The following is a 17,304-nucleotide window of genomic DNA, read 5'->3' on the forward strand; positions in this document are numbered from 1 at the left end:
TGGAGGTATGGCTCAGTGGTAGAGCACTTGTCCAGCCTGTGCCAGGACACTGTCAACCATCATACTTCAGGCATACAGACAGGAGCATTCCAGGCAAGATTTGAGGAAGCAATAAGAAAGTGACCCTTCCAATCCTATGTTGGTTTTCAAACCATTCTCCTGCACAGCGTGAACGTGTGTGTGTGTGTGTGTGTGTGTGTGTGTGTGTGTGTGTGTGTGTGTGTGTGCAAACTATTCACTTATGAGTCTACATCAGAGGGTGTTGATCCTCATCTTCCACTGGGTATTGAGACAGCATTGCTGTCTCTGTCTCTCTTCTGCCCTCCCCCACCTCCCCTCCCTCCCTCCCTCCCTCTTCCCCTCTCCTCATTGATGTTCACTACTGTCACAAGAACAGCTAGCTCACAAGTGTCTGGGGATTCAGGACTCCTAGAGGGAGCCCTGGCATGAAAGACTCAGTTTGCAAGAGTTGTGTGGATTCAAACTTAACTTGCATCACAAATATTTTACTCACTGATTCATCTCTGCAACTTTCACAAGTTGCATGGCAGGTGCCCACTCACCGGGATAAGAGCACCATGGGCATCTTTGCAGTCACACTGAATTCTGAGAATACACTTGTCATTATGTAGCACGTGGTCAGGTTGGCAGATACAGCCCTCCTTGCAGGTGGCGGGGGCTTTAGGGCTGGTGCCTTTGCAGAGGCCCCCGGGGTCAGAGCAGGAAGGTAGACAGGAGGGAAGGCAGCTGGTGAAGTGGGTGTGGGCGGGGCACTGCAGAGCTGTGGGGTGGAGGGAGAGAGGTTAGAGGAGAGGAAGAGAGGGGGGTCCTCCCTGACTCATTTTGTCATTCATTCAGCAAACATTTACGGAGCACACTGCTGTGCCAGGAACCGGGGAAAGAAGTAAGAAGATTCCATCTCTCAGCCAATGTGGAAGATTAATCATTGGGAGACGAGTACCGAGAAGGACCCAGGCCAGCAGTGGGCCCCCTGAATCCCAACCTTTAGGGCAGAGCACCAAGCTCCTACTTGTCCTGCCTCCATTTTTTTTCTAGCAATGGTAGCTACCACACTCCCAGTCCCCATGGATAGCCTCCTTACTGATTTTGACGCAAGTACTACTGTCATCACTGTTGTCCTTGCAGTAAGTCTCCGAGGGACAATGGAAATTCTGACACTGGATATTACCTTCCGTGCAGGCACAGCTCTGGGTGCAGCCCTTGGAGGTCCAAGTCTTGCCTGCCTGTAGAAGCCAGGGATTGAGAAACAAGTGGAAACTGAGTGCATGCTCTAGAAAGCCAGGCTTAGCCTCATGCCTGAAGGGTTTACATGTGCTCTCCCTATCCAGTTTCCACGTCTAAGGTGCAGGCAGTAGGTGTGTTGATGTGGGCAGACAATGCAGAGCTAGTCAGTGGACAGATTCCCACTCTGATCCTCTCTGATAACCCCAGATATTCAAGTCTAGGGCTGGGGTTCCAGTCAGTGGTAGAGAGCCTGTATGGAATCCTTTAATGAGAGCTGCTGCATGGCTCTCTCAGAGTACTGGCCTACTGTGTGTCAGGCCTGAGCAGTCTTCTCATTCCAGGGAGTATCCCAGGCTGAGAGATGCAGATAAAAGGGGAAAGTGGCCCTCAGTCCCAATCTCCACGCCCACTCACCGGAATGAAGGTACCCCGGGCATCTTTGCAGCCACACTCAGTTCTAGGCACACACTTGTTCTCATTGAGGACAAAGCCATGGTCGCAGAGACAGCCCTCCTTGCAGTTGGAGGGTCCTTTGGGGCTGGTGATCTCACAGTGGTTGGAGCAAGAAGGTAGACAAGAGGGAAGGCAGTCCGTGAATTGGCTGTGGGTTGGGCATTGCAGAGCTAGAGTATAGAGAGAGAGTGGGGTTAGTTAGGGAGAGGAGCAGAGGGGGTCATGGAGGCAGTGGTTAGGGAAACTGTGGTGGCTGAATTACAGGTGACTTTGGGCTCTTTTCCTCCTTTTGTTATTCATTCAGCAAATCCTTTTAAGCTGCTGCCAAGCCATGAGGAAAAAAGAAAGAAGATGGACCTCCCAAGTCAATGTAGGAGCAACTAACACTGAGAAGATGATCAGGCCAGCCACAGGCATCCATAACCCCTCCCCAGAGTGGCACTGCCTATCCCTACCTCTAAGGCCCAGGGGCTGAGGTCCTTCTTGCCCTGCTTTATATTCCCCATCCATGAGCACACACTCCCTGCTCTCTCATGGCTCCCTTACTGATTTTGGTGCAGTTAGTGCTGCCATCATCCCTGTTCTTGCAGTAAGTCCCTGGGGGACACTGGATATTCTTGCAGTGGATGACCCCTGCCACGCAGGTACAGCTCTGGGTACAGCCTCTGGTGATCCAGGTCTTGTCTGCCTGCAGATGTCACGGGAAGAGAAGACACCTGAGGACCACGGACCAGTTCTAAAGAGACAGACTCACTTCCTGTCTGAAGATTCCAAACTGCACTTCCTATCTGAGAGTTCTTTATCCACTGGCTCAACACTATAGATTAAATATATATTTTTAATAGGCTAGCAGTATAGTGTCTACTTAGAATTTTCCAGTGGAGTAATGAAGGCATGGAAAAACAGTAGAAGGCATGTCTAGAATTCCCAGTGAAGGCCTTGGGGTGTGGCTCAGTGGTTGAGCATTTCACTACTTTGCACCAAGTCCTGGCCAGTCTTCTCACTACAAGGTCAGCCAAACAGGTAGGATCATCTCAGGTGGGGAGAAGCAGAAAGAAGGCCCTCAAACCCACTTTATAAAAAAAATTCTCTGTGTCTATATGTGATTCGTGTGTGTATGTGAGTACACTTATATGAGGGTACAACACAATCTCAGGAGCTGGTCCTCACGTTCCACCTTGTAGAGATAAAGTCTGTCTTCCTCTTTGGTATTGTACACCTCTACCCATACAAGACTAGCTGCAAGTTTCAGGGACTCTTCTGTCACCACCTCCTGGAGCCCTGGGGTTAGAGACACAGGCTACACCCCAGATTATGTAGGTCCCCATTCTTTCTGAGCAAATATTCTACCCAGTTAGCCATCCCTCTAGGCTCACCAAGCCCATCTCCCACACACACTCACTGGGATGAGAGTACCCTGGGCGTCTTTGCAGTCACACAGAATTCTGAGCATACACTTGTCGTTATGCAGCACAAAACCAGGTCGACAGACACAGCCCTCTTTGCAGGTAGAGGGGGCTTTAGGACTGGTGCTACCACAGAGACCCTCTGGGTCCAAGCACGTGGGTGGACAGAAGGGAAGGCAGTTGCTATAGCGGCTGTGGGCTGGGCACTGCAGAGCTATGGGACAGAGGGAGATTACAATGAGTAAAGAGGATCAGAAGGGCTACTGAACCATGCTAGGCTGAAAGACCAACCGTTTGTCTGCCTGTTTTTCCTTTGCTATTGGTTCCACAAATATTTTCTGATAACAAACTATGTGTCAGGGACAGAAAGGAAAGTTAAGAAAGTGGATATAGGGTGGGAGAGATGGCTCAGTGGTTAAGAGCACTTGCTAGCCTTGCAGAGGACCTGAGTTTGGTTCCCAGTACCCACAACCACCTGTAAACTCCAGCTCCAGGAGACCTAACAGCCTCTTCAGACCCCTGACAGCACCCATCCCGCATAAACAGAAAATACACATATAGACATGTAAATAAAAAGAAATACAATTCATTTAACTTAAAGACGATGTATTTTTAAGTTAGATGTGGGAAACTAATCACTGATACACTAGTATGGCCAGCCCAGCATGGGTCCTCAGAACGCCTCTCCACCATGACACCACCTTATCCCTAACTTCTCAGGAGACTAAGTTCCTTCTTGCTCCGCCTCTGGTCCCTCCAGGCATGAGCACACCCTTCCCACCTTCCCCGTGGCTCCCTTACTGATTTTGACACAGCTACTGTTGACGTCATCACTACTCTTGCAGTAAGTCCCCAAGGGACACTGGAAAGTCCTGCACTGGATGACCCCTTCTATGCAGGTACAGCTCTGAGTGCACCCTCTGGTGATCCAGGTCTTGCCTTCCTGCAAAAGCCACAGGGAGAGAAAGCAAGTGACACCAAAGGTAATGGTTCTGGGCAGTACTTGCCTCCTGTGAAGAGCTTGGTGTACCATACGCCAGCACCAGTTCTACCCCAACTGATTAAAACAAACACTGAAGAGAGTCCTGGGGGAGGGTGGGGGGAGACACATCATGGCTGTGAGAATATCTCAGTCCAGTGAGGTCTGTTGCTCACTTGCAGAGCAGAGGCCTAGAATTCGCTATTGGGTACGTGGGAGTATAACTCAGATGCAGAACCTCTGTCTAGAATCCTCAAATGAGGGGCTAGTAGTGGTTCACGATAGAGCCAAGGCCTAGAATCCTTCAATGGGAGCCTGGGGTTGTAGCTCAAATGCAGAACCTTTACCTAGAATCCTTTAAGAGTAGCTGGGAGCATGGCTCAGGAGTAGAGTAATTGAGCCAGTGCTTCGGGACTGGGAGCATGGCTCAGCTTTAGAGTCTTTGACTAGAACCCTCTAGGGAGGGCTTAGGGTGTGGCTCAGCAGTAGAGAACCTGCTTTACATTCTCCAGGAAAGACCACCTTTCACACTACAAGACCAGCTGCGTAGCTAGGCACATCCCCGGTGGAGAGAAGCAGAAGAAAGGAGAAAATGACCCACGTCCCCAGTCTCACTTAAAAAAATGGTTCTGAGAGTGTATTTGTGTGGCTGTGTGAGTATGGACACAGGTATGTGTGGAGGTCACAAGACATCTCACATGTTGGTCTCACTTCCCACCCCCAATGATGTTGCTGCTTTTCATTGCTACTTACATAACAACAGCTAGCTCACAAGTTTCTAGGGATTATCCTGTCCCTGCTTCCATCTCCTAGAAAGAGCCCTGAGATTATAGACACGCACCACCAAGGCTTACTGTTGGTTATACATATTCAAACTCAGGTCCTCACACTAGGCAGAGGGGAGAGACAAACAGTTTACCCACTGAGCTCTCTCTCCAGCCCTGACCAACACCACTTTAGATGTCCACTCACTGGGATGAGAGCACCCTGGGCGTCTTTGCAGCCACACTCAGTTCTGAGGATACACTGGTCCTTTTGCAGCACATAGCCAGGTTGACAGATGCAGCCCTCCTTGCAGGTGGAGGGGGCTTTGGGGCTGGAGTCTTCACAGTGGCCCTTCACATTAGAGCAGGAAGGTTGACAGGAGGGAAGGCAGTCGGTGAAGTGGCTGTTGGCTGGGCACTGCAGAGCTGTGGAAGAGAGAGTGAGCTTAGGGAGAGGAACATAAGTGGCCAGAGCAAGCAGAAGCTACAGAAACCATACTAGAATGCCCGAGAGTGGATTTTTCCCCATTTGCTACTCATTTACTAAACATTTAGTGATTGTGAACTTTGTTTCAAGCCTCAAGGAAAGAAAGAATGGATCACTTGGAGCTGGAGAGATAGAAGGCTCAGCAGTTATCAGCACTTGCTGTTCTTACAGAGGAGCTGAACTGGGCTGGGCTTACCCAGATAGTGCTGCTCACAGTCTCCTGTAATTTCAGTCCCAGGAGACCCAATCCACTCTTCTGGCTGCCATGCACAGTGCACTCATGTGACAGAAAGACCCACAGACATATGTTAATATGTGCAATTGAAAGTAAAAATGTAAAGATGGATGAGTATCTCAAATCAATGTGGGGGACAACCATTGAGACACTAACCCTGAGAAGACACGCAGATGAGCCCTCCTCACCATGGTGCTTCTTATCTCTGATCTCTGAGGTCTGTCTCGTCCTGCCTCTGGGCTCATGCATACATGAGCATGCATACATTCATACCACAGGCATACAGCCTCCACATGCCCCATGGCTCCCTTACTGATTTTGGTGCAGTTACTGTTGCCATCCTCAATGTTCTTGCAGTAAGTCTCTGGGGGACACTGGAATTTCCTGCACAGGATGGCCCCTCCTGAGCAGGTACAGCTCTGGGTACAGCCTCTGTTGATCCAGGTCTTATCTGCCTGCAGAAGCCAAGGGGATAGAAAGGAAGTCAGGTAGGAGGGGCTGATTGGAAGGAAAGAGCCTCACCTCTGGTCTGCAGGGCTGACCTTTGCCCTCCCTATCAACAGGTTCCACACCATGGAGTAACCTAATCATGGGTGGCAAAAGATCTGGAGTTTAAAAAAAAAAAAAAAAAAAAAAAAAAAAGATGCCTCTGGGATTGTGGACATAGCCCCATGGTATAGTGGACTCTTTCAGTAAAGGGCTGGAGTGTGGCTCCCTGGTAGAACCTGGCAGAGAACTTTCCTTTGGTGCTTGGAAGCACATTTTGAATGCAGAATCTATGCCTAGAATCCTCAGTGATGAGTGGCAGCAGGTTGGGAAGGGCTTCAGAGGTTGTATCTTAGAGGTAGACCATTTACCTACAATTCTCTAAGAGTCTAGGTTCATGACCCAGCTGTGCAAAATTGCCTAGTATCCCCCGGTGAGAGGCTGGGAGTATGGCTCAGTTGTAGAGAACTTGCCAAGGGTTTGGCTTAGCAGTAGAGCAATTGCCTAGGAATCACTGATAGGAAGATAAAGGCTTCACTCTTTGGTATAACTGCTGCCAACAATCCAAAGGAGGTAGTGGGAGGGTGGCTCAGAAGTAGCATTTAGGCAGACTCCTCAGTGAGTGCCAGGGAATATATTGAAGTGTTAGAACCCCTGACTAGAACTCCAGAGAGGGGCTGAAGGCATGCCTCAGCAGTTGACCACTAGCTTAGCACATTCCAGGACATCACCAATCTTCATATATTGCAGGACTAGCCACACAAAGAGGAAGAGGAAAGCATAGGAAAAGAGAAAGTGGTCCCCAATATGACCTAATCTGACCTTTAAAAAAATGTTTCTGGGAGGGGTGGGGCACGTAGATGTACATGTGAAAGTCAGAAGGCAATCTCTTATGTTGGTCCTCATCTTCCACCTTGCATTGATACAGTCTCTTTCTTTCTCTCCCTTCATCCCTCTCTTCCCTCTCTTCCCTCTCCCTCATCTCTGTTTCTCCCTTCTCTTTGCTGTTGTCCTCCACCCGGACCACACAATACTAGCTAGCTCTCACATTTCTAGGGTTATCCTGTCGGCACCTCCCGCCTCCTAGGAGGATCCCGGGGATTATAGTCACACACCACCAAGGTTAACTTTGGCTGTACACATTCAAACTCACACCCTCACACCAGGGGGTGCAAACATTCGCCACTGAGCTCTCTCCCCAGCCCCCTCAAACCCACTTTAGACGCCTGCTTACCGGGATGAGGACACCCTGGGCGTCTTTGCAGCCACACTCAGTTCTGAGCATACACTGGTGGTTATGCAGCACATGGTTAGGTTGACAGACGCAGCCCTCCTTGCAGGTGGAGGGGGCTTTTGTGCTGACATCCTCACAGTGGCCCTCTGGGTCCGAGCAGGTAGGTGGGCAGGAGGGAAGGCAGTTGGTGTAGTGGCTGTGGACGGGGCACTGCAGAGCTAATGGGGAAGAGAGAATATGGTTAAGGGAGGGGATCACGGGATCAAAGTAGGCTACAGAAACCAGACCTGGCAGAATGCTCGAGACAGTGAGGTGCTTCCCCTGCCTTTTGTTATTCATGCAGCCAATATTTACTGAGTATGAACTTTGTGCCAAGTCCTAGGGGAAAAATAAGACTGGATCTCTTGGGACTGGAGAGAAGAGTTAAGACTACTTGCTGCTCAAGTTAAGGGTTTTGTTTTTTTTTTTTTGTTTTGTTTTTTGGCTTTTTGTTTTTTGTTTTTTTTGGGTTTTTTTGTTTTGTTTTTTTTGAGACAGGGTTTCTCTGTGTAGCTTTGGAGCCTATCCTGGCACTCCCTCTGGAGACCAGGCTGGCCTCGAACTCACAGAGATCCGCCTGCCTCTATCTCCTGAATGCTGGGATTAAAGGCATGTGCCACCAACGCCCGGCCTCAAGTTAAGTTTGTCCTGTTGAAAAGTCTCATGTAATTCAGGCTCCATCTGAAGTCCTCTGTGGCCCCTGCATGAACTGATTCAGGTGCACATACCATATATATAGACACACCATTATACATGGAATTAAAAATAAAATCTTTGAAAAGAATATATCTTTCAAGCTAATGGGGAGACTGACAACTGGGAGACTAATGATGAGAAGGGACTCAGACCAGCCACGGTCCCCACAGTCCAATCCTATCATAGAACCACTTATCCCAGATCTCATAGGCCCAAGGGACTAAGCTTCCTCTTGCCTCGCCTCTGGTCTCTGCAGCCATGAGCACACCCTCTCCGTTTCCCACGGCTCCCTTACTGATTTTGGCACAGTTGCTGTTGCCATCCTCGGTGTTCTTGCAGTAAGTCTCTGAGGGACAGTGGAATTTCTGGCACTGGATGACCCCTCCCATGCAGATACAGCTCTGGGTGCAGCCTCTGTTGATCCAGGTCTTATCTGCCTGCAGAAGCCACGGGAGAGGAAGTGGGAGCATAGGGTTTGTTAGAGAAAGACAGCTTTGCCTCCTGTCTGTAGGGTCTGTGTGTATCCATTTAGCCAACTATGGATGTCAGGTACATGGGAGAGAATGCATTGGAGGCTGTGGACATAGCCCAGTGGTGTAGTATCCACTCCAGGGAGTGGATAAGGGCATAGCTCAGCCCTAGAGTCCTCAACTTCGAGTTTGGGAGCACAGTTCAAATGTAGAGCCTATGCCTAGAATCTCCAGTGGTGAGTGAGTGGTAAGCGGGGCAGTTGGTAGGCTATGGTTTACAAGTAGAATACTTGCGTAGAGTTCTCCAAGACAGTCTAGGGGTGTGGCTTAGAGGTAGAAAACCTGCCCAGAACCTTCCTAGGGGGTCTGGGGGTGTGGCTTAGAGGTAGAGCAATTGTCTAGGACCCATCATTGAGGCCTGGGAAGATAGCTCAGGTGTAGAGCACTTGACTAGGATTCCCAAGAGGGGCTGGCCCATGGCATGATCTAGATCCTTTATACCACCAAGCCAGACATACCAACAGGAGCATCCCAGGTGGAGAAAAGCAGAAGGAATGAAAAAGTGGCCCTCAATCCCAATTTTTACAAAAAGTTTTATGTGTTGGGGGACACAGGAACACACATATATGTGTGGAGGTCAGAGGACAGTCTTGAATATTGGTCCTCATCTGTTACTTTGTGTCAATGCTCTCGCTTTTTCCTTTCCTCCCATCCCCCTCTTTATTGTTATTCACTCCAGCCCACACATTTTAAGGGATTGTCCTGTCCATTTCCCATCTCCTAGTAGGAGTCCTGAGATTACAGGCACACACCAGCAAGGCTTACAATGATTGAATAGATTCAAACTCAGGCCCTCAGCAGTCTTCAGCAAACGTTTTACACTGAGCCTTTACCATCCCCACAAACCCACTTTAGATGCCCACTCACCGGGATGAGAACACCTTGGGCATCTTTGCAGCCACACTGAATTCTGAGCATACACTTGTCATTATCTAGCACGTAGCCAGGTTGACAGGCACAGCCCTCCTTGCAGGTGGAGGGCCCTTTGGTGCCAGAGCCCACACAGCGGCCATCAGGGTCAGAGCAGGAAGGTTGACAGGAGGGAAGGCAATCTGTGTACTGGCTGTGGGCTGGGCATTGGAGAGCTATGGGGTGGAGGGAGATTTTAATTACTGGAGGTGACCTTGAAGGCCCAAGTGAGCAAGCTACAGAAACCGGACTAGGGGGCTGAAGACATGACTCAGTCTTTAAGACTGCTTGCTGCTCTTACACAGCACTTGAATTCAGATCCCAGCATCCATATAAGGTGGCTCAGTACCTCCTATAACTACACCTGCAGGGGACCCAGCATCCTTTCTGGCCTCTACATGCACTGAACTCACACACAGGCACACCATTATACATGTATTAAAAACACCCTTAAAAAGAATGTGGATCTGCCGAGATTTGGAGACTAACAATGTAAAGACTAACCATGGGATCCAGCCCAGCCTTGGGTCTTCACATCCCTCCCCACCATGGTACCCTACCTCAGAGGACTTCCTTCCTTCTCTCCCTTCTGGTCCCTCCAGGCATGAGCACACCCTTCCCACCTTCCCTGTGGTTCCCTTACTGATTTTGGTGCAGTTACTGTTGCCATCCTCAATGTCCTTGCAGTAAGTCTCTGGGGGACACTGGAATTTCCTGCACAGGATGGCCCCTCCTGAGCAAGTACAGCTCTGGGTACAGCCTCTGTTGATCCAGGTCTTATTTGCCTGCAGAAGCCAATGGGAGAGAAAGGAAGTCAGGTCGGAGGGGCTGGTTGGAAGGAAAGAGCCTCACCTCTGGTCTGCAGGGCTGACCTTTGCCCTACCTGTAAACAGATTCCGAACCTATCCTAAACATTGAGGGAAAAGATTTGGGGGAAAATGCATCTGGGGCTATGGATATAGCTTAGTGGCATAGAGCAGTATTAACTCTTGAGTCTAGAACCCTCTACTGATAGCTTGAGAACATAGCTCAGATACAGAAACTCTGCTAGGATCCTCAGTGGTGGTGGGAGTTGGAGAAGGTGGAGCTCAGCTGTAGAGCACTCGCCTAGAATCCTCCAATGAGGGGCTAGGGGCCTGGCTCATGACAGAGTATCTGCTAAGATTCCCCTCTGGGGAGGTAGGCCAGGGGCTGTTTCCGGTTAGGGTTCCCCTGCCCTGCTCAGGAACACCTGACGCCGGGGGTCCGCCCACAAGATCTGAACTCCACTGGAGCCAACACACCCAGAGACTGCCAAGGCCCCAGTAACAGTCCCGCCTCCATCCACAAGAAGAAGACCGATATCAGAGTATTGGAACTGTTTGCATCTACCAGAAGGGAACCTTGGTCCCATACCCACCAGTGGAAGAGACTCCTCCTACACCTAACGGAAGAAAGGATGGGAAGAAGACAATATAAAAGCACATTCAACAACAGAAAAACCAATATGACACCACCGGAGACTAGGGACCCTACACCTCCAAGACCTGAATATCACAATACAGACAAAGCAGAAGAGAATGACCTTAAAAACATCTTCATGAAAATGATAGAGGGCCTCAAAGAGGGTATGAGAAAAATCCCTTAAAGAAATGGAAGAAGAAAACAAACCAAAAAATACAAGATATCAACAAATCTTTCAAGGAAACAGTTTAAGACCTAAAAACTGAAATAGAGACAATAAAGAAAGCACAATCTGAGGGAATGTTGGAAATTGAAAAGATGGGTAAATGATCAGGAACTACAGATGTAAGCATAACCAATAGAATACAAGAGATGGAAGAGAGAATCTCACGAGTTGAAGATACACTAGGGGAAATAGACTCATCAACCAAAGAAAAACTTAAAGTCCACCAAATCCCTAACAAAATATCCAGGAAATATTGGATACCTTGAAAAGACCAAACCTAAAAATAATAGGCATAGAAGGTGAAGAAATCCAACTCAAAGGCCCAGAAAACATATTCAACAAAATCATAGAAAAAAAAAAACCTTTCCCAACATAAAGAAACACATGCCAATGAAAGTACAAGAAGCCTACAGCACACCAAATAGACTGGACCAAAAAAAAAAAAAAAAAAAAAAAAGTCTTCTCGCCACATAATAATCAAAATACCAAACATACAGAATAAGGAGAAAATGTTAAGAGCAGCAAAGGAAAAAGGTCAAGCAAAATATAAAGGCAAACCTATCAGAATCACACCTGACTTTTCCATGGAAACTCTGAAATCCAGAAGGTCCTGGATAAATATTCTACCTACACTAAGAGACCATGGATGCCAGCCCAGACTACTCTACCCAGCAAAGCCCTCAATCAATATAGATGGAGAAAACAATATATTCCACAACAAAACCAGATTCAAACAATACATATCCACCACTCCAGCCCTACAGATAGTTCTGGAAGGAAAACTACCCAAGGAAGTTAACTACACCCAGAAAAATATAGGCAATAGACAATCCCACTTTGCCAACAGCCAAAAGAAAAAAGGGATGGAAACCCATACATAATTTCACCACCACCACCAAATCCAAAACAAACAAGAATGACCAATCAATGGTCATTAATATCCATTAGCATTAATGGTCTTAACTCGCCTATAAAAAGACACAGATTAGCAGAATGGATAAGAAGACAGAATCCATCCTTCTGCTGCATACAAGAAACACACCTCAACCTCAAAGACAGACGGTACCTAAGAATTAAAGATTGGGGAAAGATTTTCCAATCAAATGGACCCAAGAAACTAGCTGGGGTAGCAATCCTAATATCCAACAAATTGGACTTTAAACTAAAATCAGTCAAAAGAGATGAAGGAGGTCACTTCCTACTCATCACAGGAGAAATCCATCAGGATAAAGTCTCAATTCTGGACTTTTATGCCCCAAATACAAAGGCATCCACGTTTGTGAAAGAAACATTATTAAAACTCAAATCACACATGAAACCTCACACATTTGTAGTGGGAGACTTCAACACCCCACTCTCACCACTGGACAGGAACACCAGACCGAAACTTAACAAAGAAACAAAGGAACTAATAGAAGTTAAGGCCCAGTTGGGCTTAACAGACATCTATACAACATTCCATCCGAACACAAAAGAACATACCTTCCTCTCAGTGCCACATGGAACCTTCTCTATAATCGACCACATACTTGGCAACATAGCAAACCTCAATAGGTACAAAAAAAAAATTAAAATAACCCCCTGTATCTTATCAGACCATTTAAAGTTAGAATTCAACAGCAACATGAATTGCAGAAAACCTACAAACTCATGGAAATTAAGTAACGCCCAATTGCACAATTTCTGGGTCCAGGAAGAAATACAAAAAGAAATTAAAGATTTCCTAGAATTCAATGAGAATGCGGACACAACATACCCAAACTTATGGGACACTTTGAAAGCAGTGCTAAGAGGAAAGTTCATAGCACTAAATGCCCACATGAAGAAACAGGAGAATAATCACACTAGAGAATTAACAGCATAACTGAAAGCTCTAGAACACAAAGAAGCCATTACACCCTGGAGGAGCAGATGCCAGGAAATAACCAAAATGAGGGCTGAAATCAATAAAGTGGAAACTAGGAGAACAATACAAAGAATCAATATAACGAAGAGTTGGTTCTTCAAGAAAATCAACAAGATAGACAAACCTTTATCCAAACTTACCAGACAGCAGAGAGTGAACATGCCAATTAATAAAATCAGGAATGAAAAGGGGGACATAACAACAGACACAGAGGAAATCCACAGAATCATCAGGTCATACTTCAAAAACCTGTATTCCTCAAAATTCAAAAATTTAAAGGAAATGGACAATTTTCTGGATAGATTTCACTTACCCAAATTAAATCAAGAACAGATAAGAAACTTAAATAGACCTATAACCCCTAATGTAATAGAAGCAGTCATCAAAAAGTCTCCCAATCAAAAAAAAAAAAAAAAAAAAAAAAAAAAAAAAGCCCAGGGCCAGATGGCTTCAGTGCAGAATTCTACCAGAAATTCAAGGAACAGCTAATATCAATTCTCCTCAAAGTATTCCACACAATAGAAGCAGAAGGGTCATTGCCAAACTCTTTTTACAAGGCTTCAAAAACCTTGATACCCAAGCCACACAAAGACACAACTAAGAAAGAGAATTACAGACCAATATCCCTCATGAACATTGATGCAAAAATACTCAATAAAATACTGGCAAATCGGGCTGGAGAGATGGCTCAGAGGTTAAGAGCACTGACTGCTCTTCTAGAGGTCCTGAGTTCAATTCCCAGCAACCACATGGTGGCTCACGACCATCCGTTATGAGACCTAGTACCCTCTTCTGGTGTGCAGATATACATGGAAGCAGAATGTTGTATACATAATAAATAAATAAATAAATAAATAAATAAATAAATAAATAAATAAAATCTTTAAAAAAATACTGGCAAATCGAATCCAAGAACACATCAGAGAAATCATCCACCATGATCAAGTAGGCTTCATCCCACTTGATGCAAGGATGGTTCAACATATGAAAATCCATCAGTGTAATCCACCATATAAACAGACTGAGAAAAAAAAAACTAGATGCTGAAAAAGCCTTTGACAAAATCCAACACCCCTTCATGATAAAGGTCTTGGAGAGATCAGGGATAACAGGAACATACCTTAACATAATAAAAGCAATATACAGCAATCCAACAGCCAACATCAAATTAAATGGAGAGAAACTCAATGCAATTCCTCTAAAATCAGGAACAAGACAAGGCTGTCCACTCTCTCAATACCTCTTCAACTTCATTGTCCTTGAAGTTCTAGCTAGAGCAATAAGACAACAAAAGGAGATCAAAGGGATATAAATCGGAAAGGAAGAAGTCAAACTTAAACTATTTGCAGATGATATGATAGTCTACATGAGTGACCCGAAAAACTCTGCCAGGGAACTCCTACAGCTGATAAATACCTTCAGCAAAGTGGCAGGATACAAGAGTAACTCAAAAAAATCTGTATCATATACAGATGATACATCCGTGGAGAAAGAAATCAGAGAAACATCACCCTTTAAAATTGCCACAAACAACATAAAATACCTTGGGGTAATGCTAACCAAAAAAGTGAAAGACCTGTACCATAAGAATTTTGAGTCTCTAAAGAAAGAAATTTAAGAAGATAATAGAAAATGGAAAGATCTCCCATGTTCTTGGATCGGTAGGATCAACATAGTAAAAATGGCAATCTTGCCAAAAGCAATCTACAGATTCAATGCAATCCCTATCAAAATCCCAGCACAATTCTTCACAGACCTTGAAAGAACAATTCTCAACTTCATATGGAAAAACAAAAGACCCAGAATAGCCAAAACAACCCTGTACAATAAAGGAACTTCTGGAGACATCACCATCCCTGACTTCAAGCTCTATTACAGAGCTATAATTGTGAAAACAGCTTGGTATTGGCACAAAAATAGACAGGTAGACCAATGAAATAGAGTTGAAAACACCAATATTAACCCACACACCTATGAACACTTGATTTTTTACAAAGAAGCTGAATTTATATGATGGAATAAAGAAACCATCTTCAACATTTGGTGCTGGCATAACTGGATGATGGCATGTAGAAGACTGCAGACAGATCCATGTCTATCACCATGCACAAAACTTAAAGTCCAAATGGATCAAAGACCTCAACATAAATCCAGCCACACTGAATCTATTAGAAGACAAAGTGGGAAATACCCTTGAATTAATTGCTACAGGAGATCTCTTCTGAATATTACACCAGTAGCACAGACACTGAGATCAACAACTGATAAATGGGACCTCCTGAAACTGAGAAGCTTCTGTAAGGCAAAGGACACAGTCAGCAAGACAAAACGACAGCCCACAGACTGGGAAAAGATATTCACCAACCCCACATCTGACAGAGGGCTGATCTCAAAAATACACAAAGAACTCAAGAAGCTAGTCTCCAAAACACCAAACAATCCAATTAAAAAATGGGGTACAGAACTAAATAGACAATTCTCAATAGAGGAATCTAAAATGGCTGAAAGACACATAAGAAAGTGTTCAACATCTTTAGCCATCAGGGAAATGCAAATCAAAACAACTCTGAGATACCATCTTACTCCTTTCAGAATGGCCAAAATCAAAATCACCAATGACAGTTTGTGCTGGAGAGGATGCAGAGAAAGAGGAACACTTCTCCACTGCTGATGGGAGTGCCAACTTGTACAGCCACTGTGGAAATCAGTATGGCGACTCCTCAAGAAAATGGGAATGAGTCTACCACAAGATCCAGCAATTCCACTCTTAGGCATATACCCAAAAGAAGCACATTGATACAACAAAGACATCTGTTCAATTATGTTCACAGCAGCACTATTTGTAATAGCCAGAAACTGGAAGCCACCTAGATGCCCCTCAACTGAAGAATGGATAGAGAAAATGTGGTACATTTACACAATGGAGTACTACTCAGCAGAAAAAACAATGGAATCTTGAAATTTGCAGGAAAATGGATGGAACTAAAAGAAACCATTGTGAGCGAGGTAACCCAATCACAAAAAGATAAATATGGTATGTACTTACTCAAATTCGGATTTTAGACATAGAGTAAGGGATTATCAGCCTACAATCCACACTGCCAGAGAAGCTAGTAAACAAGGAGGACCCTAAGAGAGACATACACGGTCCCCTGGAGAAGGGGAAAGAGACAAGATCTCCTGAGCAAATTGGGAGCATGGGAAGAGGGGGGAGGGAGCTAGGAGAATGAGAAGGGAAGAAGAGGAGGGGTGAGGAGGACATGAGGGAGCAGAAAGGTTGAGTCGGGGGAAGAATGGAAGAAAACAAGAAAGGAGATACCATAATAGAGGGAGGCATTTTAGGTTTACAGAGAAATCAGGCACTAGGGAAATGTCTGGAGATCTACAAAGATGACACCAGCTAACAATCTAAGCAACAGTGGAGAGGCTACCTTAAATGTCCTCCCCTGATAATGAGATTGATGACTGTCTTATATGCCATCCTAGAGCCTTCAGCTGATGGAAGTAGAAGCAGACACCCACAACTAATCACTGAACTGAACTGGAATCCAGTTGCAGAGAAGAAGGAGTGATGAGCAAAGGGGTCCAGACCAGGCTGGTGAAACCCACAGAAACAGCTGACCTGAACAACGGGGAGCTCTTTGTCCCCAGACTGATAGCTGGGATACCAGCATGGGACTGATCCAGACCCCAGGAAGGTGGGTTTCAGTGAGGAGACCTCGGAAATCTATGGGACCTCCTGTAGTAGTTCAGTACTTATCCCTAGCATAGGTGTGCACTTTGGGAGTCCATTTCACATAGAGGGATACTCCCTGAGCCAAGACACATGGGGGTGGGTCTAGGCCCTATCCCAAAGGATATGACAGACTCTGATGACCCCCTATGGAAGGCCTCACCCTCCCTGGGGAGCAGAAAGGATATGTGATAGGTAGGGTTTTAGTTGGGGGAGGGAAGGAGGGGAGGGAGAGGGAACTGGGATTGACATGTAAAATAATCTTGTTTCTAATTCAAATAAAAAAAACATGGTGGGGGGGCGAGATTTCCCACTGGGAAGTGGGAAATCCCACTGGGGATTGTGGCTCAGTGGCAGAGCCCAGGCCCAGTCTTCAAGTGAGGGCTAGGTAGTGTAACCTAATCTCATAGCTCCTGACCAGAATGTCCCTTGGAGGGGACAGGGCATGGCTCAGCACAGGAGCACTTACCTAACCTTTATCCATTCAGACAGGAGCATCACAAGCAGAGAAAAACAGAAGAAAGGAGGAAGTG

At 46.0% G+C, this 17,304-nt stretch overlaps 1 protein-coding gene across 1 annotated transcript in view; it reads right to left on the bottom strand.

The window, feature by feature from the left end:
• Positions 1-17,304, bottom strand: part of Zan (zonadhesin) — a 108,383-nt gene that overhangs the window by 35,167 nt on the left and 55,912 nt on the right. Inside the window, 12 exon segments of the mRNA XM_027416274.2 lie at positions 564-781; positions 1,103-1,244; positions 1,660-1,868; positions 2,245-2,386; positions 3,101-3,318; positions 3,906-4,047; positions 5,056-5,273; positions 5,883-6,024; positions 7,290-7,507; positions 8,320-8,461; positions 9,422-9,639; positions 10,107-10,248. Of these exon segments, the coding sequence (XP_027272075.1) occupies positions 564-781; positions 1,103-1,244; positions 1,660-1,868; positions 2,245-2,386; positions 3,101-3,318; positions 3,906-4,047; positions 5,056-5,273; positions 5,883-6,024; positions 7,290-7,507; positions 8,320-8,461; positions 9,422-9,639; positions 10,107-10,248 (2,151 nt within the window).

This window comes from Cricetulus griseus, chromosome 4 (assembly GCF_003668045.3).
Source record: "Cricetulus griseus strain 17A/GY chromosome 4, alternate assembly CriGri-PICRH-1.0, whole genome shotgun sequence".
NCBI classification, from domain to species: Eukaryota; Metazoa; Chordata; class Mammalia; order Rodentia; family Cricetidae; genus Cricetulus; species Cricetulus griseus.